The sequence below is a fragment of the Lacerta agilis genome, chromosome 17 (assembly GCF_009819535.1).
Source record: "Lacerta agilis isolate rLacAgi1 chromosome 17, rLacAgi1.pri, whole genome shotgun sequence".
Classification (NCBI taxonomy): Eukaryota; Metazoa; Chordata; class Lepidosauria; order Squamata; family Lacertidae; genus Lacerta; species Lacerta agilis.
This window is the reverse complement of record NC_046328.1, coordinates 36,804,099-36,832,020: the sequence shown is the minus strand read 5'-3', so window position 1 is coordinate 36,832,020 and position 27,922 is coordinate 36,804,099. Positions and strand designations below refer to the sequence as shown.

The 27,922-nt window shown below is 48.4% G+C and overlaps 1 protein-coding gene across 3 annotated transcripts in view; it reads right to left on the bottom strand.

Annotated features, from left to right (window-relative positions):
• Positions 1 to 13,112: 13,112 nt before the first annotated feature.
• The window catches only part of ARNT (aryl hydrocarbon receptor nuclear translocator), a 35,433-nt gene continuing 20,623 nt past the window's right edge, over positions 13,113 to 27,922 (bottom strand). For 2 of the 3 annotated variants that reach the window (XM_033174205.1, XM_033174207.1), the window contains 14 exons: positions 25,532 to 25,597; positions 25,143 to 25,228; positions 23,906 to 23,982; positions 23,240 to 23,374; positions 22,318 to 22,392; positions 21,126 to 21,277; positions 18,995 to 19,105; positions 18,734 to 18,809; positions 17,654 to 17,777; positions 16,370 to 16,469; positions 15,866 to 16,037; positions 15,311 to 15,470; positions 14,160 to 14,314; positions 13,113 to 13,234 (listed from right to left, as the gene is read on the bottom strand). In XM_033174205.1, coding sequence (XP_033030096.1) covers positions 13,145 to 13,234; positions 14,160 to 14,314; positions 15,311 to 15,470; positions 15,866 to 16,037; positions 16,370 to 16,469; positions 17,654 to 17,777; positions 18,734 to 18,809; positions 18,995 to 19,105; positions 21,126 to 21,277; positions 22,318 to 22,392; positions 23,240 to 23,374; positions 23,906 to 23,982; positions 25,143 to 25,228; positions 25,532 to 25,597 — 1,579 coding nt within the window. In that variant the 3' untranslated portion in view covers positions 13,113 to 13,144. The remainder of the gene's footprint in view (positions 13,235 to 14,159; positions 14,315 to 15,310; positions 15,471 to 15,865; positions 16,038 to 16,369; positions 16,470 to 17,653; positions 17,778 to 18,733; positions 18,810 to 18,994; positions 19,106 to 21,125; positions 21,278 to 22,317; positions 22,393 to 23,239; positions 23,375 to 23,905; positions 23,983 to 25,142; positions 25,229 to 25,531; positions 25,598 to 27,922) is intronic. The other variant, XM_033174206.1, reaches the window with a different exon arrangement.

The following is a 27,922-nucleotide window of genomic DNA, read 5'->3' as shown; positions in this document are numbered from 1 at the left end:
CAAAAGGAACAGTAGAAAGCCCTTTTTCATGCAGCACATAGTCAAACTGTGAAACTTAGGAGGCAATGATGGCCACCAACCTAGATTGCTTTTAAAGAAGATTAGACAAATTATTATTATATATTTATTATTGTTGTTTAATTAATTTGTATACCACTCTTCATCTGAAGATCACAGGGCAGTTCGCAACAACAAAATACAAAATGAGAATACAAAATACATAACAAAAACAAAAACAGACCAATAACCTCCCCCCCCCCAAACACATTTTTAAAGCAATAGAATGATTACCGGTAATCAGCTGAATGCCTGGTTGAAGTGAAATGATTCTGCATGGTGCCTAAAGATATGTAATGAAGGTGCCAGGTGAGCTTCTCTGGGGAGAGCATTTCGCAAAAGGGGAGCCATTGTAGAAAAGGCCTGTTCTCGTGTTTCCAACTTCCAGATCTCTCATGGAGGAGGGAGGAACACAAAGGGCCTCTGATGGTGATCACAGGGTCTGGGTAGGTTCATATGGGGAGAGGTGGTCCACCTAGAGTTATTGAGGCCCCAAGCCATTTAAGACTTTATCGGTCAACACCAGCATTTTGAGTTGGGCTGGAAATTAATTGGCTACCAGTGTAGTCAGACTAGGATCGGTGTAATAGGCTCAAACCATCTTGCTACAGTGAACAACCTGGTCACTGAATTCTGTACCAGCCAACGTTTCTGAACAGTCTTCAGAGGCAGCCCCATGTATAACACGTTTAGTAGGTTACTGGAGTAGATAGGGGCGCAGCTGGGCCATCAGCTCAAGCTGGTGGAAGGAACTCGGTGCCACCGAGCCTCAGGTGACAGCAATGGATCCAGAAGTAGCCCCAAGCTGCATCCCTACTCTTTCAGAGGGAGTGTGACCACATCAAGAGCAGGCCACCTCCCATCGATCCAGTCTAGGGAACCACCCACCAACAGTGCCTCTGTCTTATCTGGATTGAACTCCAGTTTGTTGGCTCTCATCCAGTCCAACACTGAAGCAAGACACTGGTCCAGCACATCCACATCCACAGCCTCGCCTGCAGATGTAAATGACAAGCAGAGCTGAGTGTCATCAGCATATTGTTGACAATGTGCTCCGAAACTCTGGATAACCCCACTCAGTGGTTTCATGTCGGTGTTAAACAGCATGGAAGATAAAACTGATGGAGGAGAAGACTTCTGATGGCTGCCAGTCATAATGGCTCTGCTCTTGCCTCCATAGTTGGAGGCAGCAATACTCCTGAATACCAGTTGCTGGAAACCACAGGAGGGGAGAGGCCTCTTGTGCTCAGGTCCTGCTTGCAGGTTTCCAAAAGGCTTCTGGTTGGCCGCTGTGAGAACAGGATGCTGGACTAGATGGGGCATTGGCCTGATCCAGCAGGCTAGTCTTATGTTCTTAATAAGATTGCCGGAAAAAAATATCAACAACCTCAGATATGCTGATGATACAACCTTGATGGCAGAAAGTGAGGAGGAATTAAAGAACCTTTTAATGAGGGTGAAAGGAGAGCGCAAAATATGGTCTGAAGCTCAACATCAAAAAAACTAAGATCATGGCCACTGGTCCCATCACCTCCTGGCAAATAGAAGGGGAAGAAATGGAGGCAGTGAGAGATTTCACTTTCTTGGGTTCTATGATCACTGCAGATGGTGACATCAGTCACGAAATTAGAAGATGCCTGCTTCTTGGGAGAAAAGCAATGACAAACCTAGACAGCATCTTAAAAAGCAAAGATTGCTGACAAAGGTCCGTATAGTTAAAGCTATGGTTTTCCCAGTAGTAATGTATGGAAGTGAGAGTTAGACCATAAAGAAGACTGATCGCCGAAGAATTGATGCTTTTGAATTATGGTGCTGGAGGAGACTCTTGAGAGTCCCATGGACTGCAAGAAGATCAAACCTCTCCATCCTTAAAGAAATCAGCCCTGCGTGCTCACTAGAAGGACAGATCCTGAAGTTGAGGCTCCAGTACTTTGGCCACCTCATGAGAAGAGAAGACTCCCTAGAAAAGACCCTGATGTTGGGAAAGATGGAGGGCACAAGGAGAAGGGGACGACAGAGGATGAGATGGTTGGACAGTGTTCTCGAAGCTACTAACATGAGTTTGACCAAACTGCGAGAGGCAGTGAAGGATAGGCGTGCCTGGCGTGCTCTGGTCCATGGGGTCACGAAGAGTCGGACACGTCTGAATGACTGAACAACAACAACAACAAAGGTGTCAAAGAACACAATTTCCTGGGATTGTGTTCATTTTTCATGGAATTGAAAAAAAAAGTTTTGAGAACATACCAGTTGGAAAAAATTGTGCTCAGGCAGCTAGGGAGTGGTGGGTGGGCAGGGGTAACAGGTAAAACACCTGTCAGGGCTTGTTTTGACCCAATGCAAATCTTTGATATGCGGTCCCTCAGAGCCAGTGTGGTGCCATGGTTAGAGTGTTAGGCTGGGGGGGGCTTCCGGTTTGGTGCCGGATAATGGCGGAGCGGAGCTGAGTCAGTTCCAGTCCCCGGGGGGTTTTAGGGGTCTCCTTGTCTGCGCCAAGGGCCCCTTAAAGCCACGGGAAGAGCGTCCCGTGGACCGCGGCCTCGTGGGTCCCAGACGTGCCGTCTCTGCTCTTGATTGACCCTCGTAAGGGGGGAAAATCAAGCGAGCGGAGCTACCGACACGGGACTGGAGAGGCGGATGCACCCCCCCCGGGAGATCAAAGCAGCAATTCTGCCAGACCTGAGCACCAAGCTTTTCCTGCTAACTTCAAAGAAAAAAGAAGAACCCCGGCTGCTGTAAGTGTGGGACTAATTGGATTTACATTTGAATAATTGGCAACCGGGAGGGATGTTAAAAGGAAGCCCGTCCCTCTCCTTTGTTGTGCAGAGGAGGTAATTAAGCTTCAAGCGGCTGCAGCTGCATTACTAGACACAATGTTGCTACGAAGCACTTTGACAGAGAAGATGGATTAAATCCCAATTTGAGGGATTGAAGATTTTGGAAATATCTCTTCTGTGGCTTTTGGAATTAATTTTGGCACCCTGTCTCAGGGAAAATGGCGCTGGAAAACTAATACGCAGGATGGAAAATTACTGACATTTGACACCCTTTGTTTTCTCCAACCATGCTTGCTTTCGCTTTTAAACTGATTCTAGACCCGGGTATTACCCAGGAACAAAGAACAATCCTTCTGCAATTGGAGTTTGTGAATCGGAAAATGGACTGGTTAGGTCGTAATTTCAAAGAAATTTGTTGTGGAGCAGGAGAGACCAGCCAGATCTGGGAAAATTTTGATAATTTGGAAGTAGACTTCTTCAGGGAACTGGGGCAGGTGCTGGAGAAATGGGACGAATTGATTCAGCAACCCCAGGTAAATGGACGGCCCTGGTGTAGTGAGAAACACAGGGCTGATGTTTTGACTGGAGCTACGAGATTCAGTCTCTGGAGTGGGAGTCCAGAGATGAAGCTGAGAAGATTTTTGAAGACACAAGTGGAAGGAAACCAAAATTGCGAAATGGAGTTGCTGGGAGAGGAGAGCTGGTGCCTCTTGAGGCGCCCAAGGAGGAGATTTATAAATTTTAAGATGATACTGAACAAGGACAACAGAGGGAAATGTAAAGATGAATGGTGGGGGGGCATGGGAGAGAGCAGAAAAATGGTGAGAAGGGGAATAGGGTGAAAATGATAAAAATTGAATTAGGATGGATTTATGGTACCCTGAAGATAGTGTGTTAAGATTTTAGGATTTTGATGTTAAGTTTTAAGATTTTGATGTTACGATTTTGGGAATTTTGAATTAGTGAAGAGATATGTAACTGATTAATAGCAGCAGCTTAAGTGAAAAGAAGTATAAGATTGATTTAAGAATTATTTCATGATACTATAAGATGTTAAGTTTTTATGATATTATAAAAGGTTGGATAATGAATTGTAATGTTAAAAATGGATGTTACCAAAGTATATTAGTATTGAAGGCAGAGGAGGGAAAGCGGGGGAGGTCCCTTTAGAAGATCAGAAACTAGATTTTGTTAAGTAGTAAGAGAAAGATTGGTGTTCCAGTTTAGGTATGTATTGGTTTTGGTTTTGTTTTAATTGTTTTCTTTGTTGATTGTATTTATGTAATGTGTTTTTTATTGTGTTAATGTTGGTGTTTATGTTATGCTATGTGTTTCTCTTGTTTTATTGGAAAATAATAAAAATCTTATAAAAAAAAAAAGAGTGTTAGGCTGGGGGGACTGGAGAAATCCAGGGTTCAACTCCCCACTCGGCCACAAAGCTCTTACTGGGTGACCGTGGGCCAGTCTCACAGCCTAGCCAACTTTGCAGGGTTGTTGTGAGGATGAAATGGGGAGAGGGAGAAAAAGCCACAGACACTGCCTGCAGCTCCTTGGAGGAAAGACAGGATATAAACACAAGAATAAAGAAATGAATTAAGGCAGGGGTCAGCAAACTTTTTCAGCAGGGGGCCGGTCCACTGTCCCTCAGACCTTGTGCGGGGCCGGAATATATTTTGGGGAAAAAAATGAACAAATTCCTATGCCCCACAAATAACCCAGAGATGCATTTTAAATAAAACGACACATTCTACTCATGTAAAAACACGCTGATTCCCGGACTGTCCGTGGGCCGCATTTAGAAGGCGATTGGGCCGCATCCGGCCCCCGGGCCTTAGTTTGGGGACCCCTGAATTAAGGCTTGCTCGCCCCAGAGCATCATGGCCATGTACGACACAATCCACACACCTTTATTTGAGTTTCTGCCATTTAGCATAGCGGCATTGTGAGGATCTTGTGTTTTCCTTCTCGAATATTTCTGCAAGCTGCCTTCGATTGTTCAGAGTGTTCAAAGCTGCAGAGAAAAGAGTAGAATCTCAATCAAGGCTGTTTCTCCTGCTGGCTTTGAAAAGGAGATTTTGGGATTGATTTGGAGCTGGTTTCATTATTCCCCAGCCCCACCCCGACCAAATTCTGGGTTGGGCAGGCACAGGGCACCAAAACCTACAGCAGCAGGAATGCGATGAGCAGTTGACCTTGAGCTCACCTTGATTTGCTAAAAATTGTCATAAGTCAATGCTTGTGCATGTGTGCATATGTATGAATAACAGGGAATTTCCAACTGGAGATTCGTAAGGCCCCACATGACACAGAGAAGGCAAGAGTCACATCTAGCAACACAAAATGTTCTGGCTCCCAGGCAAATGAAGTGGAAGACAGGAACGCTACTTTCCTCTCCAGGCTAATGAGAATTTGATTTCAGAACTCAATCTGCTTTTCCTGATCACAATGGCTGCTTGGGGTTTATATTGTGTCGACGCCATGGATGCTTTGGGAGAGGACAGCACACAATACACAGAAATTAGAAAACAAATGAATGAATGAATACCCCATAGGGGTGGGATCCTTGGGCTTGGGGGCCGCATGTGGCCTCAGGACTCTCACCCCAGGCCACACCCCACCCTCGATCTACTGGAGACCCTGCATTGGAGGGGGCTCTAGATGACCCTTGGGGGTCCCTTCCAACTCTACAATTCCATGAGTATATGATCCTATGAGTGCTTTCCCTTGACTGGAAGGCATCCTTGAATGGTTAGAATGTTTCTTGCATACCTGGATGGAAGATGGAGAGAGGGGGAGGTGGTGTAGAAATCTCAAGAGTTTTGCATGATTTGAATATATCCTTGTACAGTGGTATCCCGCAAGACGAAATTAATTCGTTCCGCAAGACTTTTCGTCTTGCGGAAATTTCGTCTTGCGAGGCACCGTTTCCCATAGGAACGCATTAAAATTTAATTAATGCGTTCCTATGGGGAAAAAAGTCCGGGGGCCCCTTCCGACCGTCACCGGAGCCTCGCCGCGCCGTGTTTTAAAGCTACAGGGAGCGAACAGCAGCACTGCTGTTCGCTCCTTGCAGCTTTAAAACGTGGCGCGATGAGGCTCCGGTGGGGAGAGGCGGCGTCGGATCGCGCACGGCCATCCAAAATGGTCCAGCAATGGTTGCTGCCTTAGATTAAGGCTTCCTAGCTGGCAGTGACCATATAAAGCCACTTCCAGACAACCTCTTTATCAAACATTCATCCTGATCTGTCTGCAGGGATGTCAGATGACGTTAACTATTTCAGGAGCCTTTGTTCCAATTTGTTTGCGGGGAGGTTAGATGACGTTGTGTCAAACAGAGCACCAGTCCCACACTTCCTGGGGTAGATCTACACACAGGAAAAACCCGCTATAAATAAGTCAGAAATTAAATCGTTATAACAAAAGAAAAAAAAACCTATGTAAAAACCGCATAGAAAATTTGTTTGCTCTCTATTGCCACCTGCTGTTGCATGTTCATAACACATTCAAAGTGTTGTTCTTTGACCATTGTGGCTGAGTCCCTAGTATGTTCTGCCATTGCTTTCCTTTATGACAAGAAGTTTGATCTTCCAGGGAAGCAGGTTTTGTCGCGCAAGACCTCCCAAACTGCTATGGCCTCTTTGAGCCTGCTGCTTTTGGCGTAAGAAGAGTACTGTAGCCATCTAGTCCAGCCTCCTGTTCTCACCGGGGGCACCCAGGTGCCCAATTGGGGATCCCAGAAGCAGGACCTGATCACCAGCGCTGATGGGAGCTGGAGTCTAACAACCTTCTCTCGACCCCATCAACATAAGAAGTATGACAGAAGAGAGAGCCTTTTCTGCGGCTGCGTCTATATTGTGGAATTCCCTCCCGAGAGAGGCCAGGCTGGCTTCCTCCTCACTCACTCTTTCCGCCAGCAGGCTGAGCGAAATCTACCTGTTCAAACAGACCTTTCGAAACAGAGGACTCAGGTACACTGGCAAAGAAAAAACGCTTTATATTCATTGCTTATGCATTCTAACACTGTGGCGCCAGATGGCGCTGTGGAGTTCCATTTTTGCCAACCCAATTTCTCATACAAAGTTTGCAACGCATTTAATGGAAACACTTCTTTCATGTGTCTAGATTGAGCCTGAGGCGCAGGCAATGCTGACCACTGGGCTGCTGTCAGGTCAGGCTGTGCTTTAATTCCTAGTTCTAAACGTGTTCTGATGCATTATATTCACTGCTTTTAACTAGCTTGTTTTTATTGCTTTGTATTTTTGTCCGCAAATGTTGTAAGCTGCCTTGAATCCCAACCTGGGAATAATAATAATAATAATAATAATAATAATAATAATAATAATATTTATTACTTATACCCCACCCTTTTGACTGCTTTGCCCCAGCTACTCTGGGTGGCTTCCAGCATGAAAGCTTCCCAATACAGGGCTGCCTTCAGATGTCTCTGTGAAGTCTGCAATTGTCTATCCCCTTGACATCTGATGGGAGGGCGTTCCACTGGGAAGGTGCCACTACCAAGAAGGCCCTCTGCCTGGCTCCCTGTAACTTCACTTCTCACTGTGAGGGAACCGCCAGAAGGCCCTTGGAGCTGGACCTCAGTGTCTGGGCTGGACAATGGAGGTGAAGACACTCCTTCGGGTATACTGGGCCAAGGCTGTTTAGGGCTTTAAAGGTCAGCACCGACATTTTGAACTGTGCTCATAAATGAACTGGGAGCCAATATACAAATGCATTAAACGACGACAAAATCACATTGGCAGTGTCACAGAATAGCCATCCTTGTGTTAAGTGAGTCATGAATAAGTTCTTGATTTGTCTTTTTCTGCTGCCCTGGAGCTGCTGCTAAGTCTGTTTCTTGCAGGGACCTGGTTTTAAGATCTTACAGCCCTCCGTAAAATGCAAACCGCAGCCCAGTACCCTCCTGATGTTGTGGAACTACAGCTCCTGTCAGCGCCAGCCAGTGGGAATCGTAGTTCCCAAAGATGTGCAGGAGTTGGCGCTGGCTGATGCGCACGTACAGAGCTACTCTTTCAGAGCTTAGTGGAAATGCAGGACCCAATTTCCCCTTCCCTCTAGCATACTTCCCTCTGCAGGAAGATCATTCAAACCCGGGCAGCTGCTCTGCCGGGCCAAAGCTCCACCTGTTGGTTCTACCACAACTATAAAAAGCACAGGAGCCTTTTCAGCTGAAGTAGCGGGTGGGAAGGAGGAAGTGGGGAACTTATGACTATATTGCTGCTAGTGGTGGGTTCCCTCCCCCCGAAAAGAAATGGGAAATGGGTCATAGGAGGAACTGACTGCTTTGCTGCAAGCCATGAAGCGGTTTGCTTCTACACACACACACACACACACACACACACACACACACACACACACAGTTTGCTAAACTATCTCACATGTATCCCTCCTTTCCTCCAAATAGCTTGAGGGGTGCTGTATCCTCCCAGCAACCCTGTGAGGTAGTTAAGGATGGGAGGCAGTGATGGATGGGCCAAAGTTGCCCCTGTGAGAGCTTCAAGGCTGAATTTGGCGGTGGAGGAAAGAGCGGGGGTGGGGAGAGATTTGGTCTATTGGTCCAAAATGCTGCAGCCAGACTACTGGCTGGGATTCCGTTTAGATCTCATATAACCTGTCAAAGAAGAAGAAGAAGAAGTTGGAATTTGGATTTGATATCCCGCTTTATCACTACCCAAAGGAGTCTCAAAGCGGCTCACATTCGACTTTCCCTTCCTCCCCCACAACAAACACTCTGTGAGGTGAGTGAGGCTGAGAGACTTCAAAGAAGTGTGACTAGCCCAAGGTCACCCAGCAGCTGCATGTGGAGGAGCGGAGACGTGAACCCAGTTCCCCAGATTACGAGACTACTGCTTTTAACCACTACACCACACTGGCTCTCCAGCAGCACCGGTTGCCTGTTTGTTTCTGGGCCTCATTCAAGGTGTCATGATGGCAGGGGTTGGACTAGATGTAAATAAAATTACACCTGAATGTGAAAGTAAAGCAAGAGCACTCCCTGGTGGGACAGACCAATGTAAATCAATATATACTGTTCTGCACACCAGTAGATTGTGGGAAATGTATAAATTGTCCTCATTGTTATTCTGGCCCCTGGGCCTCTTCAGAGCCACCCTGCAGCATCACAGAGGCAGAAACTTTACAAGGGGTGAGAGAAGCAGAGCTTTAACCTCTGATACAAGCTTTTGCGGAGGCAGCTATTCAGAAGCCAGTGATGTAAAGAGAAAAGAAAAGAAGGCATAGAGGTTTTCACTCCTGGCCACAAGCATCAGTTGCAGGCATGGTCTGCATTTCATCTCAACTCTTCAACTGGTGGAAGGAGGCTGAGAGATGGCAGGGGGGGGGAGTGAGAGGGCAGTGGGAGGTAGTGGTTAAGACACTGAGCTAGGGACTGGGAGCAGAATTGGGAGGCCTTTTGCTGTAGCTGCTCTTGCATGTTTACCTGAGCCAGGTGAGCATTAAGGCTGTAACCATGTCACAGAGATCTGAGGGAGGGCACCAGCTGAGCATGTGGAACAGCCCCAGATTGAATCGCTGGCAGTTCCAGTTTTAGAAATAATCCCCAGAGAACCTCAGCCAGCCAGCAGTAGGCATCCCTAAGTGAAATGGAACAATGTTCCTGCATTGCAGGGGGTGGGCTACATGCTCCCTTCCAACTCCATGTAAGGCAGCTGCTATGTGGTTTGTGTCCATGTAGGAGAAAGGTTGTGGCTGCCCTATACCCCATACATTTAAGGCTCCCCCCCCCAAAAAAAATTCCTGGGAACTATAGCTGCATTTCCCAGCACCCCTAACAAATGACAGTTCCCAGGATTCTTTGGAGGTTAAATGTAGCGTGGCCAAACCGTTCCCCCCCCCCCTGTGTCGAGAGGGAAGTAACGGTTCTTATTTTTAAAAAAAGGATTAAATGAGTTTACATAGATCTCCTGATAGCTCAGGCTTCCTCAAACATGGCCCTCCAGATGTTTCTGGCCTACAACTCCCACGGTCCCTAGCTAGCAGGACCGGTGGCCAGGGATGATGGGAATTGTAGTCTCAAAACATCTGGAGGGCAGAGTTTTGAGGAAGCCTGTGATAGCTATTTATGCACAATAGAGCCTCCAGATATAGAAGCAATATACCCTGGGAGTAGCAGTAAACAGGGCAAGCTGCACCTCATTTCTGGCCTTTGTGGGGAAAGCACCCAGTGTAACGAACCATGGATTATTACGTAAACGAGCCATTGGCTCTGCAGAAGTGTCCCTGCCAGTTCACAGGTGTGCTAGAAAAAGAAGAAGAAACCTTTGCCCAGTCTCATTAAGAACCATGAGGACTGGGATCTTGCTTTTTCTTTTTTTTGCAAGTAGCTCAGTGATGAGGGTGGTCTGCAGCGCAGTGCACCATGGGTAAAGTGGCATTGGGGTGGGCAGGTGGGCAATGTTCAGGCTCTTGGGCAGGAGAGATGGATGCTGCCTTCTGTACCAAGGTTTCTTTCTTACTGCCAGCCTGTGCCCCATTGCATGCATCCTCAGGGTGCCTTGTGGGTGATGGAGCATCATGGGCACAGCTCAGCAGCAGAACACCTGCCTTGCATGCAGAAGGCCCCAAATTCAATCCCCAATGGCATTTCCAGGAAAGCTGGGGGAGATCCTAATCCTTGAGGTGTCAGGTACACACCGCTTTTGAGGTACTGGTCAGCAGACACCCCCTGCAATGCCCCACCTCTGGAAACAGACCCCAAAGCACAGCCTGATGAGATTCTGAACCCCAATGTCTTCTTGAAGAAAGAAGTCTATCCCACAGCACATGGGCCTGAGCTGACACAGTGGTCCAAGTTAACCTGGTCCTGGGGGAGAACACCATATTCCTGTATTCTTAAAACCCACCAGCTGAAATTCAGGAAAAAATAAAAACTCTTTTCTCATCAAAGCTGAACACAAGATCATGAATAAAACATATGGCATATCGTTTATTTTGCATAATTGCTCTGTTAAGCCAGGGCAAGGGACAAAAGGCCGACACGAAAAACAGTAAAATGCTTCTGAGATATGGGCCCACAGACATCATCAAGCTGGTCCTCTTCATCATGAGGGCTAGGAACTTGATTTTTTTTTTTAAGTACAAAAAAAGAAAAAAAGAACTAGAAATTATCCAGATGCTGAATTCTGCACTCATTACTAAAAAGTTATTGTTGCTTTTAAATTGCAAAGTGGTTGGTGCCATATTTTTGGGACGCCCGGAGAGCAATCCTTGCGCTTTGGCAAACAATGGCTGAGTTTTGCAAGACAGAAATGAGAATCACTGTGGGTTTTTAAAAGAATTTATCCTGATCTTTCATTTTTCCTTCTCAGAAAAGACAGCACTGCATTGTTACACTATTCAATATCGTATACATAACATCTGGAACACGAGAGGAACAGTCTTCCCCTCTATCCAAAGCCTGGGGTGCACCCCACTTTCAACTGCGATTTCTGAAAGAAGACAGTGGTAGATTCCAAGAATTCAGGCTTCATGACAAATGTAAGTACATTTCAATGACGATCTCCAGAACAAGGTTCCCATAATGTCATTTCAATTCTTACTCCCCACCTCCCTAGAACAGGTGAGCAGGATGATGCCTGGATTGGGGTACAGAGAGAGACAGGTGTGTGTGTTCTTTCCCCCCCTCTGAAGGCGGGGGAATGGAAGACATCACCAGGAACAACAGGTGGAAAGGAAACCTGCTCAGATTAAATCTACTTGTTTCCAGAATTGTGTGAGTGCCGAGGGAAGATCGCAGCCCTGTCCCGTTTCACATTTAGAGAGGGATGGACACAAAGGGGACCCACGTGAACCCCGAAATCCTCAACAATGCAACAACAACAAAAAGCTTTTGTGCTACTGATGCTCTTTATGGCTTGGAAGAGTCTCCCGTCCTGAAGCATTACAAGAAAAAAAGAAGCCAAGAGCAGGGGTAGGCAACCTAAGGCCCGTGGGCCGGATGCGGCCCAATCGCCTTCTCAATGCGGCCCGTGGACGGTCCAGGAATCAGCGTGTTTTTAAATGAGTAGAATGTGTCCTTTTATTTAAAATGCATCTCTGGGTTATTTATGGGGCATAGGAATTCGTTCATTCCCCCCCCCCCCAAAAAAAATACAGTCCGGCCCACCACACGGTCTGAGGGACGGTGGACCGGCCCATGGCTGAAAAAGGTTGCTGACCCCTGGCGAAGAGGGTTCCACTAATGAGTGAGGCCCACTTTTAATTGCACAGGTTATGGGAGGAAACGGGGCCAGCTTGAATGGTGGATACCTTGGGTCTCATCATCCCAGAAGGGAAACACCACACTTGCTTGTCTGGGTTTTCAGAGAACAAAGGTACCTGAAGGCTTCCTTCAGGACAAGCCATGCCTACTTTTTCCTTGACTAGCCAACTGCAGCCAGCTTCGATGCCCCCCAACTCCCCCCCCCCGACTCCTTTGTTGTTCCCAGTGCCGGCTGGCATCCCAGTTCCCCTATACATTGTGGGGAGAGCACAATACCCTAAACACATACACAGCATCCAAGTCCTGGTGGGGGGCCTTGGCAGCTGCTGGGAAGGGGGGGGGGCACGTGAGAAAGTTGCTAGCCCAGCAGGGTGAACCGTTGGGGTGGGGGCAGGCGGACCCCTCCATTTCATTAACACTGCTCGAGGGAGATAACATGCAAGACCTGAACACACGAGTGAAGACGCTAGTGAAACGAGTGCTCGGCAACGAGTTCCTCTATATGCCTCGGGTGTTCACAGGTGACGGAATTACACAGCGCTTTAAGCATCATTTCGGGGTGCAAATTCTGCCCCCGTTCCCTGACATCGTATAAACAATAATACAATTTTGAGATATATATATATATATATGTATATATGTATAAAAGGTTATGGCGTAGGGTGTTTTTTTTTTTTTTTAAAAAAAAACCTAAACACCCATTGAGCTTTTAAAAATCCCTGATGATCGCACACTGAGCATCGTCCATTCATCGGGCTCCCCAAGTCCTCGCAACTGCTTTTTGACTTTGCACACGCGGCTTTCCCCAAAACGCAACCGGTTCGCGGCAGGTCTGCCGGGAAGGAGGGAAACAGAGGCCTCGCCGAAGGTTCCACCCAAGTTGGGAACGAGCCGGACTCCCTCCGCGACGCCTCTCCTGCAGCGCTTCTCCTTCCCAGAAGTAGGAAGGCTTTGGCAGTCTTTGACAGAAGTTAGAAAGGATGGGGGGGAGTCACAAACGCTCCTCCCTTCCTGCGTCGCTACACGGAGGCCCCGAAAAACTGCACTGTCTGCACAGATTGTTTTCCCATCCTTATTCCGAAAAGGGAGGGAACATGTTCAGCTCGGGAAACTCTTCGTTGTTGTAGCTGGCTCCCTGTTCCCCCAGCATGGACAACATGTCCTGTAAATGAAAGGGAATTCAAAAATGAGGATGAAATGATCGTTGCCTGGGCGCACTGTATCTTCTAGGACAGGCAGAAAGTGTTTCCTGAATGCAGGAGAAGGGTTTCCTACTTGCAAACATTTAACAACGCCCCCTAAAATGAACCCCACCCTCAATTGTGCTATGTAAAACCTTTATCTGTATCAACTCAGATCGCTTCTGCATCATACATTTAAAGCACCCTTACACCACTTTAAAGGGACCCAGGTGGCGCTGTGGGTTAAACCACAGAGTCTAGGGCTTGCCAATCAGAAGTTCGGCGGTTCGAATCCCTGCGACGGGGTGAGCTCCTGTTGTTCGGTTCCAGCTCCTGCCCACCTAGCAGTTCGAAAGCACATCAAAGTGCAAGTAGATAAATAGGGACCGCTCCAGTGGGAAGGTAAACGGCGTTTCCGTGCGCTGCTCTGGTTCGCCAGAAAGCAGCTTTGTCATGCTGGCCACATGACCCGGAAGCTGTCTGTGGACAAACACCAGCTCCCATGGCCTATAGAGCGAGATGAGCGCCGTAACCCCAGAGTCGGACACGACTGGACCTGATGGTCACGGGTCCCTTTACCTTTACACCACTTTAATAGTTTTGGCTTCCCGGAAAGAATCCCGGGGACTGTTTGTTAAGGGTGCTGTGAGAGGATCTAGAGCTGCCGCCGGTCAGTGTAAACAATAATGAATTAGGTGGACCAACAACATCGCTCAGTATAGTGCAGCTTCTTGGGTTATCAGCACTTTTAAATAAATCAAAGATGGGGAAATAAGAGTCGGCTGCTGGAGGTTTAAATCCTAGTTTGGATCCCTAGCAAGAGGAGCCTTGGTGTCTTGGCTTCCATTTATAAAATGGGGGGGGGGGGGTGTTCCTGCAATCGTGGCGGAGGGGAGATTGACTGACCGGGAAGACTTCCGACTGGTTTGGCGGCGGCTGCTGGGCGTGCGACTCGCTTGGACTCTGTCCGTGGTGCTGACCCTGCCACTGCGACCACACGGCGACCCCCTCCGCTGCCCGGGGCTGGAACGGGGCTGGGGCCTGCCCGCTCTCTCCAGCAGCTTTGAAAGGAACAAAATGCGGTTAGTGCCAAGTGTAGGAGACAGACTGTTCTTTCCCCATGCCCTTGATAACACACTTTGATCTAGATTGACTGGTTTGGCTTAGAAGGAGTTGGTGGGCGGAAACGCCCTGCTTTGGGCTGCAGAAAGAGGTCTAACAATCAGAAGTGGGGCAGAAGCTGGATCCCAGGTGGATACTGTTCCCGGCAACCATGAAATGATTGTGCGATTGATGGCATGCTTCGAATAACCCTTGCATTGTTACATAGACTTTGGACATATTGGAGAACTGAAATTTGGATGAACTATAATATGCCGTTGATTAAGATACTTAAAGCACCCACTGAGGGGAGTCCTAAGATTTGGGAGAATCTTGTTTTATTTTAAACTTTTCTTTTATTGAAAAATGTTAATCATTATTTATTTTGTAAAACCAATAAAAATTATTTCAAAAAAGAAGAAATGATTGTGCGATTGTTTCCAAGACAAACACATTTAAAAAGATGTAGAATATTAATTAGCTAAAAGCTTGGTTGAAGGGAAATGCTATTTCCTGGTGCCCTAAGATATGCAAGGAAGGTGCCAGGTGAGCCTCTCTGGGGAGAGCATTCCATAAGCGGGGAGGCCACTACAGAAAAGGCCCTGTTCTCATGTTGCCAGCCTCTGGACCTCTCTTAGAGGAAGCACATGAAAAAGGGACTCAGATGATGATCTCAGGGTCCAGGTAGGTTCATATGGAGAGAGGCGGTCCTTGTGGGCTCTTGTTATGTTCAGGCATGGTCTCCCCAGCCCTAGCACGAGATGCCTGGAATTGAACCTGGGACTTTCTGCAAGCAAAGCAAGTGTTCTTCTGCTGAGTTCCGGCCCTTCCCGCTGTGCTCAACATACACGCCCATCATTTCACTGCTGAACGAGGAACTGCACAGCGACAGAGCCCTGCCTCTTCAGTGGAAGGATCCACGCTTGCAACTTCCAAACCTAGTGGGGAACACTCACCAAAGCTGGCGTTGCGGCTGGCAAGGCTTGGGTAAGCAGAGCCACCTGGCGAAGCTGTGGAGCCTTGTGTCGACATGGGGCTGAAGGAGGATGGGGTGCCTTGGAAGGTGCCCATGGCAAAGGAAGGCGGCCGAGTCTTAACAGCCTGGGAAGCCACTTGCTAGAAGAGGACGAAAAAGAAATTTAAACGGTGAGCAGATAAATAAAAAGCAACTGGTAGGTTATAGGAAGCTGGAGTGTTATGTCCTTGCAGGAACAAAATGTCCTTCCTTGGAGATTTCTAAGCAGAGGCTGGATGGCCATCTGTTATGTATAATCTCGTTGAGATTCTTGCATCGCAGGGGGTTGGACTAGATGACCACCAGGGGTCCCTTCCAACTCTACAGTTTTATGATTCTATGAGGCAGAAACTTCCTATACTCCTAAACCAGGCCCAGCTCCAGCTCCTCCAGCAAACACGGCAGCTTGTGACTATTCGACACAAAACTGTGGCTAAGCCCACTTTGTACTAGGGATGCCCATATATACGGTTTGCAGGAAAAAGACAAAAACTACCTGGGCTGTGAAAGATGTGCGTGTCGTCCCTGAAGCCCACGTGGTCCCGGAGACCTGATCGGGGTTGGAGTGGCGAGAGATCTGGGCCAGGATCTGCCCCGCCGAGGCTGAATGCGGTGCCGTGGGCAGCTGCTGCTGAATGACGTTCACGGGGGGCACCATTGTGCTGCTCCTACAGAGGCGAGGAAGAGGGCAGGGTTAGGGGAGGAAAGGCCAGTGTGGCTGAAGAGGCATGTGGAGAGCTGGCATGCCATTCATTCCTACATTTGTTCACTCAGTTTCTATCTCGTCTTTCTTCCGAGGAGCTCAAGGCAGCATACGTGGTCCCCCGCCCCGCCCACTTTCATGTAGGTTAAAAAGGAGACTGTGAACTTGATGGGAGACTGTGAACTTGATGGCTGAGTGGGGATTTGAACTCTAAGCGCTGCACTGCGGAGGTTGGGCTAAGCTGGAAAGGAACCTCAGCCAATCGCAGGAGTCTTGAGACTGTTTCTTGGACCTCACCTGAAGTTCTCGGTGGGACGCGGAGCTATGAAACTGCTTCCCTGGGAGAAGAGGGACTGGCTGGCGGGCAGAGAGCCAGAAGAGACGGCTTTCGTCTGGTCTGATTGAGAGAGAGAAGCATGGTTAGTCCCAACCTGGCCACCCAAGAATGGAGTATTGGGCAGTATCCAATGGGCCTTATTCCAAGAGACTGGCTCCCTCCTTGCCCTTCCTGCTGGCAGATGAAGATGATTTTATTCTGACAGGCCTTTTGGAAATTACACTGGTACCTCAGGTTACAGAAGCTTCAGGTTACAGACTCTGCTAACCCAGAAATAGTACCTCGGGTTAAGAACTTTGCTTCAGGATGAGAACAGAAATCGTGCGGTGGCGGCACAGCGGCAGCGGGAGGTCCCATTAGCTAAAGTGGTACCTCAGGTTAAGAACTGTTTCAGGTTAAGAACGGACCTCCAGAACGAACTAAGTTCTTAACCCGAGGTACCACTGTACTGTTTTTAAGGAAAGGGCTTTTGACACTGCTGTGCTGCTTTTTTATTATCTATGTTTCAATCTGCCTTTGTACTATTTTGATTCCATTATAGTTTAAACAAACTTGTTTTAAAATATGCTTTTAGCTTCTTGTACTTTCTCTGTGCCGCTTTAACTTGTGTAAGTCGCCTTGAGTCCCGACCTGGGGAGAAGGCAGGATTTATAAATGAAAAGAGCTAAATAAGGAACAAATCCACCACCCTGTAACTTGGCTTCTTGCAGCGAGGGAACCGCCAGAAGGCCCTCGGCGCTGGACCTCAGTGTCCGGGCAGAACAATGGGGGTGGAGACACTCCTTCAGGTATACCGGACCGAGGCCAATTAGGGATTTAAAGGTCAGCACCAACACTTTGAATTGTGCTCGCAAATGTACTGGGAGCCAATGTAGATCTTTCAAGACGGGTGTTATGAAGTGGGGCACCAGCACTGCCCACTCTTGGCTGCAGTAGCTCTACCACTTGGCAGGACCAGGGCGGTGAGCAGGACTAATGCTGGATCCCACTCATAGGAAGCTACCTCCTAGCAAAAAGGCTGCTTGGGCCCATCTTGCCCAGGACTGTTGACACTGATGGCGGCGCCTCTCTGAGGTTTCAGGTGAGGTCGGACGTCCCCAGCCCTACCTGGATATGCTCCTGGGGACTGAACTTGGGACCTCTGGCGTTCCCCAAGATTTCTCTCTTTTTTCTCCCAGGGGATGGACTGACATGGCTACCGATTACCGGCTCTGATTCCCGACCCCCGACCCCAACCCCCTCACCTGTGCCGATGCTGCTGTAAATTTCACTGAAGCGAGGGTCCCGCTCCTGACTGAAGAGGGTCTCTGCTTTCTCCAGAGGTTTGCCATGGTCCGGGCCGGTGGAGGCCACCGGTTGAACGGCAGCCTGGAAGGAGATTGGCAAACACAGGGTTGCACAGTCAGCTCAATCCTACTCCTCTGAAATCAACGTGCCTAAGGTCAGTCAAACCCATTAACTGCAGAGAGTCTACTCTCGAGTATGACTGATGCTGGATACAATCTGCAGGCGTCAACATCCACACTTAAAACTAAATAAGTGATTAGCCCAGGGATTTATTTCCATTTCCGTCCCCAACCCTGTCCCGAGAGTTCAGGGCACCACGTGCCACTCCTCCTCCCCCCCAAATTTTATCCTCTCAACTACCCCGGCTGGTGGGTTAGGCTGAGAGATGGCAACTGGGCCCCTGGACACCCCAATAAGCTTCACAGCTGAGCAAGGATTGGAATCTAGGTGTGTGCTCACATAAATCCTGCAACATGCTACTTAAATGAGAATGGACGGGGTGGGGGGATCCTATTTGGATTGCCACTCCACAAAATCTATGTTTTCAGTTGGTTGCATGCAAAGGGGGCAGGCAGGCTGAACGATGGCTGAAGAGGGGAGTTATGTGAAAAAGAGTCATTTCTTCCTCTCGTGCCACTGCAGTCCTGTATTTTAAATTTGTATTTTAATCTGTTATTTTAAATTGATCGTGTTTATGTTTTTTCTTTTTTTCTTTTTTGCTGTGATTTTAATTGATGTTAGCCGTCCTGAGCCCGGTTTTTTGGCTGGGAAGGGCGGGGTATAAATAAAATTTTTATTTATTATTATTATTATTATTATTATTATTGAACGACTCCTCTAGTCGCCAATGGCGACTGGCAGCTCCACAGAGGTGAGCGCCCCGAGTTCCTTCCAGTGGAGTGTGCGGTCTGCCAAAGGAGGGACACAGTGATCCGTGTCAGTGGGTGTGCTTGTGGGTGCCCTCTGCCAGATCTCAATTTGGGGCAGGGAGCTGGGACGAGTCCCCGCAGAAACTCTTGAAACCTTTGCCGATTTACCTGGGCGTGGTCGTAACTGGCTAAGCTCTCCCTGACAGGGACCACGTCGACGTCTGTTGGCTGCGTCGCCTGCTGCCTGAAATGCAAGCCATTGAGAGGTTAGGAGCCAGTCGTGGGTCTGAGGAAAGGGCCACAGAGCCAGGAGAGCAACTGAGAAGGGCTTACAAAGTGCTCCGACACCTATGTGCCCCAGGGGGCCTTGGGATACATCCCTCACAGAGCAAAGGGCCCCAGGGTGACTCCAGCCAGCCCCCCGCTTACCTCGTCGCCAGCTGGGCAGGACTCATCTCCAAAGGCAGGCTGGCGTTCGGGCCCAGTTGGGGCCGCTGCATCTGATTGGCCAAGGCAGGCCGGGATTCCTGGCTGGCGTTCCTGGGGGGTCATCCGGGAAGGGAAGGTCAGGGATCAGAGGGAGCCAATCACAACCCTCAGAGCGTTCCAGTGAGCCAGGGAGTCTTCATGCCCCTCCCTCCTCTCAAGGCTGTTTTCGGGACCTGCTAAAGTCTTTTTCGCTACCCCAGACACACAATTCTTTTTACACATATCTGTTGGTTTTAAATCTGCATTTTGATAAATTTCAGGCACATTTGTTTTTAAAGCTTGACTGTAATCAGTTTCAAAACAAAACACGTCACACTGTTCTACATAAGCGACTCCATAATAAATGCAAAATCTGGCTTTAATTTCTCTGAAGCTCCCCGCCCGAAGCTCGTATATGGAAATGGGATGGATGAGTGTATGGGTGTGTGGGGTTCTCCCCACCCCCAAGTGAAGGGGAAGAGATACACTGTGCATAAGCTTACTCAAGCCGACTGCCACAACCCTCTCTCAAGAGGCCACCTGCCCCTCCACGACACTACAAAAATATTTTAAAAATAGACTGTAAGATGGGCAGCGGGCAGAAAATTGAGAGCAGTCTCCAATGTTGGCGCTACTCAAAACAGAGCTACTGAAATCAATCAACATAACTTAGTTCCATTCATTTCAATGGGTCTACTCTCAGTAAAACTTAGCTGGAGATGATTCTTAGTCTTTAGCTCAGCCTGCAAATGTGTCCCAGTTTCAGATTTGGGGATGGTGAATGTATGGATTCACTCAAGGAAATGACACCAACATGACAATATGGGGCAGACCAAGAGGAGAGCTGGTGTCCTGATGGCTGAGGGGGGCGGCATTATGGGTTGCATCCCATGCCAGTCCTACTCAGCAGCAGACCCACTGAAACTAATGAACCTCCTGCTGCAGATCTAGGCCTATGGCTGGCCACTGTGAGAACAGGATGCTGAATGGGCCATTGGCCTGATCCAGCAGGCTTTTCTTATGTTCTCCAAGGTAATCATGTTCTGTAGGTCTGCTCCAATTAAGGCTAGCGTATTCCCTGACATCACAGCAGCCTGTCCAATCAAGAGCAAAAAGAGGGGGATACTCAGAGCAGACAGGCGGTTTAGACCAAGGGAAGGGCAGAAAGTAGACTGAGATCTGCGGGAAGAGCTCGGGGCAATTTTACACTAGATCAACAAGGGTTTCTGACCCCAGAGCAAGAAAAAGCAAGTTTTCCCACCTAGGTTAGGCAGCTAAAATGAAGAAATCTGAACTCATAGCAGATTTTTGTGTGTGCGCAAAAGAGCTGTGACCTCTAGCACTGGAAACAAATCCCTACACTCAGGAATGGGATTGGAGGCTCCTTGCTCCTTAATTCTAAGCGTGGCAGCTAACTAAGTTCCAGTCAGGGCAGACATATGGAAATCTATGGACCTAAGTTAGCCTGTCCACTGATTTCAGTGAGCCCACTCTGCATAGGACTAGAATAGGGTACTCAAAGGCCACATTCACACCATAAATTTAAAGCATGGTGATGCGACTTTAAAGAGCCAGGGCTTCCCCCCAAGGAATCCTGGGAGCTGTAGTTGATGCTGAGAGTGTTTAGGAAGAGTGCCATGTTCCTTTCCCAGATCTACAATTCCCAGAGAGGCTTATCCCTCTTTCCCACGAAACTCTGGGAATTATAGTTCTGGGAGGGGAACAGAGGGTACTCCTAACAACTCCCAGCACCCTTAACAAATGACATTTGCCCTAATTCTTTGAGGGAAGCTGTGACTTTTCAAAAAGTAATGTGCCCTGCCTAATTTTGCACCTGGCTGGTGGGTCTTGGGGTTCAACTGAACAACAGCAGCAGCAGCAGCAACAAAAAAGGCTAAGGAGATTTGACATTCCAGAAGCAGAAACTTATTATAATGCATTTTGCTTAAAAAGTGGCTGGAATGATGCTAAGGAGGGGGATTTTTTTGGGGGGGGGGAGACTGCCAAGCCCCCTCCACCCTGCTTTGAGGGCACAGTGAAAAAGCAGGCACTGCTGCCAGTTTGGTGGCACAAGGGGTCCCCGTGTACGTACTTCACATTGGTGTTGGTACAGATGATGTACTCTATCTCATCTGAGTAGGGGTTCTGGAAGGTGAAGGAGCTAGTTCTCATCCAGAGCCATTCTTGGTTCTTGGACCGGAAACGGAACATGACGGACAGAACTTGGCCTTTTAACTTCACCACCTGGAAAAACGGGGGTGGGGTGGGGGTTGGTTTTGGTTTTACGCCGGCAACAGCAGCAGCCACAGCAGAGGGGCGGAAAGGAAGGCCCCCCCCAAGACGTGCACTTCCTGAAAGGGCAGCGCTTATCCTAAGACCCAGGATCAGAAGAACCCCAAATAAAGCTCCGCCCCTTTGGAGCTTCCCAATCTTAGCCCCCCACTTCAGCTTTCTAAAAAATGCCAGCAAAGGGGGCTAGTGCAAGGGATGAGATTGGGTGGGGGGCTGCAACTTGCCTGCCCTCTTTTAATGCCACCACTGGCTACAATTCCTCCTTGCCTGGGATTTTGGAGGTTGCTTTCTCTGGGGCAGGGATTCCCCCTATGCCTTTCACCACCCCTGCTTTGCACCCCAAAGGTGGTTTTGCCTGGCTGGATATGTTTCGTCAAACCGTGATCCTGCCTCTTGCTCACCTGGACAGAAGGCAGAGAGGCATCTCTCTCTCTGTGTGTGTGTGTGTGTGTGTGTAGGAACAAATCTATTCTACAGAACTCAAATTTATGTTCTTGGCCCCATCCACTTTTGACACTGGCCCCACCCACCAGTGGCATGTGGCCCCCGGAAGGTTGCCAAGAACGGAATGTGGCCCTTGAGCTGAAAAAGCATTTCTGCAGCCCGCGCTGGGGCACCTGGCAGGTATTTGTTTCCATTTTCCGCAGATGTTGATGGTTATGGGGTGGAATGCAAGATTGTGAAGGTCGTGAAAAGCCAGCTTCCCTCCCTCCCTCCCTCCCGGGGATTTGGAAAGATGGCCTGAAGTTTGGCTCCAGACCGGGGAACGGATTGTTCTATAAGGCAGGCTTGTGTGCAACCTCTGGATCTTGCTGAACTACAACTCCCACCAGCCCTGACGGCAAGCGTGGTCAACGGCCAGGGAGGAGCAGGATAGGAGTTGTAGTTCAGCAACCTCAGGAGGGCCCGAGGCTCCCCCTGCCTGCTGGGTGTGTGCTGGGTTGTTGTGCAGATGCCAGCCTGAATCAGTCATGGGCTCGTGGCCGGTTTACCTGCTGGAAGCTGTCCCTCAGAAGCTGGTGGTCTTCTGGGTGGCAGAAGTCAACGATATCCTTTCCCAAGAGTTCCTATTTTGGGGGGGCGGGGAGAGAGAGAGAGAGAGTCAGAGAGGGAGTCAGAATGTCACTGTTGAAGGCAGGTTACCTCTGAATAATACCAGTTGCTGGGAATAGCAAGTGGGGAGAGTTGTTGCTGTTGCACGTGGGTCTCCTTGTGGGCTTCCCTATGGGGCATCTGGGTGGCCACTGAGAGAACAGGATGCTAGGCTAGGAGGCCCCCCCCCTGTGGTTTTTATGAGTTCTTATTAGTAAGGCAGGGCTCTTGCATTCCCTCTCTACCTTCCTGGAGGCATCTGACTGGCTCCTGCAAAAACCACATGGTGTGCTATACTAAGGTTACCAGATTTTTTCCCCAATGAATCTGGGGACACTTTTCAACTTCAGTAGGAATGATAGGATTTTGTCAGAGGAAACCCAGCCAGATGGGCGGGGTATAAATAAATTGTTGTTGTTGTTGTTGTTGATTTGTAAATCCGGGGACTGTCCCCGGGAAACCTTATGCTATATGCAGCTTTCACTGATTTGAAAGCTGCATTCGACTCAATTTCGCAAGTAAGACTCTGGAATAAGCTGAACTCCTCAAGTACAGTATAGACCAAAGACTACTGTACTTGATTAAATACTTATACAGAGATACTGTGATGAAAGGCACACTGCTCTACAAATGGACAACTTACAGGATTTGTACCAGCCACAAAGGGAGTTAAGCAAGGCTGTATTCTAGCCCCGGCACTGTTTAACTTAAATATAAATGATATAGTCCAGGATGCTGGCCTAAGTGGGCTTTTGGCCTGGACCCAGGGAGTCAATGTGCACCCAGCTCTTGCTGGGAAGCCCTTCCTCCAGTTCCCCGCACCTGCGGCTGGTAGCCAACGGTGGCCACGCAGCGGTGGTCGACGAAGGTGAAGAGGCAGTCGGTGTTGTGCCGCGATATGAACTCGGTGGGCTGGCACACGGTGTTCATGTCCACGCAGCTGGGCGAGCTTGTGACCTGCAAGGGAAGGGAGACGCCAAGGTGTTAGGGGCCGGTTACAGAGAGGGGGCTAGGCAGGAGGGATTGGGCTTCCCGCTTGGAGGAGAGACAGCCCTTTCCCCTGTAAGAAGGCAAGTCAGCAAGTGAGGGGAGGCAGGAAATTGCAGAAGGCTCCTGATTATTTCTCTTATTTCTCTCTTTGGCAGCGGATTCTCCCCAAGAGCTGGGAGAAGCGAGGGAGCAGGGAAAATGGCCCTAATCTCTGCCATGCGCTCACCAAACTGGCCATCTCGCGGGGATTCTTTAGCCATGAATCCCACATTGCAGGGGGTTGGACTAGATGGCCCTTGGGGTGCCCTTCCAACTCTCCTACGATTCTATGAAAGTGGCCTCAGGCAAGCTGCCAGCCCCACCCTGGAGCAACACACGGTACAGTAATTGTGGTCCAGCTTTTGAGGCTGTCAGCTAAGGTATGAAGAAGGCTCAGCAATCGATGGCAGCCTGGTTCCCGCGTCCTTTTGGGGCTTGAGGGAGGAAAGGCTAACTCACCTGCAGCCTGCCAATGGCCACCAGGCAGAACTTGCTCCCCTGTCCAGCATCTGGGTCGTCATCTGGGAGGGAGACCCCTGTGGGTGGCAAGAAGGAGGAGTTTGAGCTCAGAGCCAGCACAGGCTTTTCTCAAAGGTGGGTTCTGGTCTTAGTGGGTTAAAAAAAAAAATGTTATTAACCCCAAGAGGCTGGTAAAATGGGAGAAATTTGGTGGAGGTGGAGAGGGACCAGCACTATGTGAAACAGTGAAACACTTCTGAACCAAGGGGTAATGAGAAGCCTTTGAAAACGGGGGTCTCTGTGCAGAAACTCTCAAGGGGTAAAATCAGTGGGTATCTTGGATGCCAAGTCATCCTAGGCTGCAGAAGGATAGGCCAGGGGGCGCTCTGTGTGAAAGAGAGAGAGAGAGAAAATGTGTGTGTGTGTGTTGGATGGAGAAAGGAGGGAGAAAAAATGACAGAGGGGAAGAGGAAAGGAGGCAGTAAATTTTTAAAAATTGCTAGTGAAAAAAAAGAAAGAAAGATGAGGGTAAGAGGGAAGTGAAGGAACCTCAGAAAGGGAAATTGTCAGTTATGTAGAAGAAAAATTAAAACAAGGGAAAGAAAATCTGAGCAAGTTAAGATGGTTTTATTTATGCATGGATGCAACCTGAGCATAGGGTGGAGGGGCTCACAGCATTAAAACTCCAGCAGATATTGCCTCCTCATTAAGTTCCCAGCAAGATGATCAAATTGTAGCTTTGGATCCAGTGCAGAGCAGGACAATCCTCTGTGCCTGCAGCTTCCAGCATCAGCCAACTCTCTCTCTCTCTCTCTCTCTCTCTCTCTCTCTCTCTTTCACACAGAGCGCCCCCTGGCCTATCGTTCTCCAGCCTAGGATGAGTTGGCATCCAAACAGGTAAGGTGGGAAAAGACCCACCCACTGGTCTCCATGGCAACCAAGCCCACTCTTTGGACATGTCAATGGCAGTACTTCAGCGGACAGCTGGAATCTTGCGAAGAAACTTGTCTGAGCAGTTCAGCGGCTTCTTCTACTAAACTCTACACCCACTGGATACAAGATCACAGGCCTGGAAGGGACTCGTGAACACCGTCCAGACTTCCCGCCCCCCTGAAAAAAAAAAACCTATAACACTTTATTTTTAGAAGAACAGGACTTCAAAGTAACAGGAAATAAATGAACTAGCAGAAACATTAAAAAGGTGGTCTTCCAGAATGAGACATTCAGGTGAGGTTACCTGCCGGGGGCCAGGCTTTGATGTAGCCTGTGCAGTGGACCACGACAAAATGAGGCTCGCCATCCTTCACAGCACCCAACCCATTCCTGGAAGGAGGGAACAGAGAGAAATATGTTGCCAGGCTTGCACATTTGCTGATCTTACCAGGGTGGGGGGGATGAGAGGCCATCAGAACTCCCAGCAAAGCAACCTGCCATCAAAAACCTCAGCTCTACCTCCTGCATTGATCATTAAACAAATGTGAGAGGCAGCGGTGGTACAGAGTATCAGACTAGGGCCTGGAAGATCAGAGTATGAATACTCCGCTTTGCCACATGAAGCTAACATTAGGCTGCTCGCTACCCCTTCTCAGCCAACCAAGCCCTGGCTCCCTGAACAACCAGTTTTACCGGGTCCTGTTTCTCATAAAGCTGAGGCGGTTCATGGAGACTGGATCCACCGTGGCGTTGCCGCATCTATGGAGCGAAGAACAGAAACAAACTCACGTTACTTCCATTTTCACCCAAAGATTCTGGTTCCTCCTGCCCCCTGCAAGACGTTTGTATTTTCACTTAGGGACCAAGCTGGCCCACAGACCCTTTGCCTGCTTCCTTGCAGCAGATCTACACAGATTTCTTTCCATGCAACCTGGCCAGGGAGCACTCTAAAAACCAATCTGTGGTTGCTTCTGGTCATGAACCTAAGAGTCTGCTGGATCAGGCCAGGGACCCATCTAGTCCAGCGTCCTGTTCTTGCAGTGGCTGATCGGATGCCTCTGGGAAGCCCACAAGCAGGAACTGAGGACAAGAGCCCTCTCCCCTCCTTTTATTCAAAAACAATGCAGTTGCCTATGAATGGGACAGCTAACCATTTCTGGGGACTTTTAAGGCTGAAGGGGAGAAACCTGGAGCAGGAACCCACAAGCCCAGCCCAGCATTTAATATGTTTTTAAATTTGCTGTTAAGTCACCTGGAGACTGCTATATATCAGGCAACTGACGAACTGAATATTAATAATAATACTCTCTCCTTCCTCCTCACCAACACAGCAGTGACGAGTGTGTGAATTAACACTCGTTTCAAAATCTCCCCAATCCATTTATATTTTACAGCAGGAGGCTTAAACAAATTAAAAAATACAATTGATATACAGATTTGGCAGTTCGCTGAGCAAGTGGTTAATGGGGCTTTCCTTCTGCGCAACAGATTTTCTACATAAACCAGGTTCCTATTGGAAGCTTTGCTTGGATTTTCTCAGGGTTGCATTTTTATTTAAAGGTTTGTTCCCTGACCTGGGTATGAACCAGTGGTATAGAAGTAAATTCTTAATACACTACATTGTTGGCATATTTCTTAACAGAAGCATGGCCTTGAACGATCTCTCCCTTTCTGAAAGTTCAGCAATGAATTTATTACCGTATTTTTCGCGCCATAGGGTGCACCGGACCATAGGGCGCACCTCGTTTTTAGAGGAGGAAACAAGATAAAAAAATATTTTTTTCTGGTTTTCCTCCTCTAAAAGCCCTGTTTTTTTGAGGATCAGCTAAAAGTTTTGCAGCTTTTTTTGCAAAGGGGAAAGCCCTATTTTTTTGAGGATCAGCTAAAGGTTTTGCAGCTTTTTTGCAAAGGGAAAAGCCCTGTTTTTTTGAGGATCAGCTAAAAGTTTTGCAGCTTTTTTGGCAAAGGGGGAAAAGCAAAGCTCCTTTTGCAAAGGGGGAAAAGCAAAGAGGAAAAGCCCCGTTTTTATGCGGTTCAACTCACAATTCTGCAGCTTCTAAAGGAAAGGGAGCCTTTTCTACAGTTTCCAGACATATAATCTAATCAGCCAGTCACATGTAGCTGGGGAAACAAACAACCTCCCTCTGCAGCACATTCAAAAATGGAGGCCTGGGCAAGAGGGCGAGGCTGAAAGGGAGCAGGGAACTCTTATCTCTCTCCCGATCTCCTGCTGATCAGCTGCTGAGCGGGGTCCTTTCAACACCCCCTTTTCTCTTTGTAAAATAAAAAGCATGATCCTCTTTTGGCCCCTGGGAAATTCGGCTCCAGGGACCACCATTCACTCCATAAGAAGCACAGATATTTCCCCTTACTTTTTAGCAGGAAAAAGTGCGTCTTATGCAGCGAAAAATACGGTACCTGAATCTAAAGCTCATTTTTTTTGGCCAAATTACATTGTGAAAATTAAGGTGTGCGTTAGATTCGATGGCACATTTACATTTGCTGGCAAATACTTTTTTTGGATTCCACGGTTCTGAAAATTGAGGTGTGCATTAGATTTGATGGCGCATTATACTCGAGTAAATACGGTAGCTACAATACACTTCCAAAGCACCATAACATCCTGTTGCATTGCACCAAGGCCTCTTAGCCTGCCCCTCTCACTTTTTCCTAAACTAAAAAGCCATAGATTCTGCTAGAGGAGTTACTGCCACCCCTGCAGCATCCTGGATCCTTTCGTTTGCCCTTCCCTAACCCTTTCCCCAGCTCTATAATGCCCATTAACATGGTCAGACAACCAGAACCATACTCTGTTACAGCTTCAATCCTCTACGTAGGGGATGGGAATGTCCCCTTCCTGAAACCCTGGAGAGCCTCTGCCCTTCAGTGTAGACAGCACTGGTCTAGATGGACCAAGGGTCTGACTCAGTATAAGACAGCTTCCAGTGATCCTGGGCTTTGAGGTCTGCTCATGTTTTGCCAAATCAGGCTCTGGCACTGCATCCCAAGCAGGCCGTGACACTTCTCCTTCTTTACGGTCCTTATTTATGCCCAGCTCACGTAGAAACGACATGTGGGTTTTGT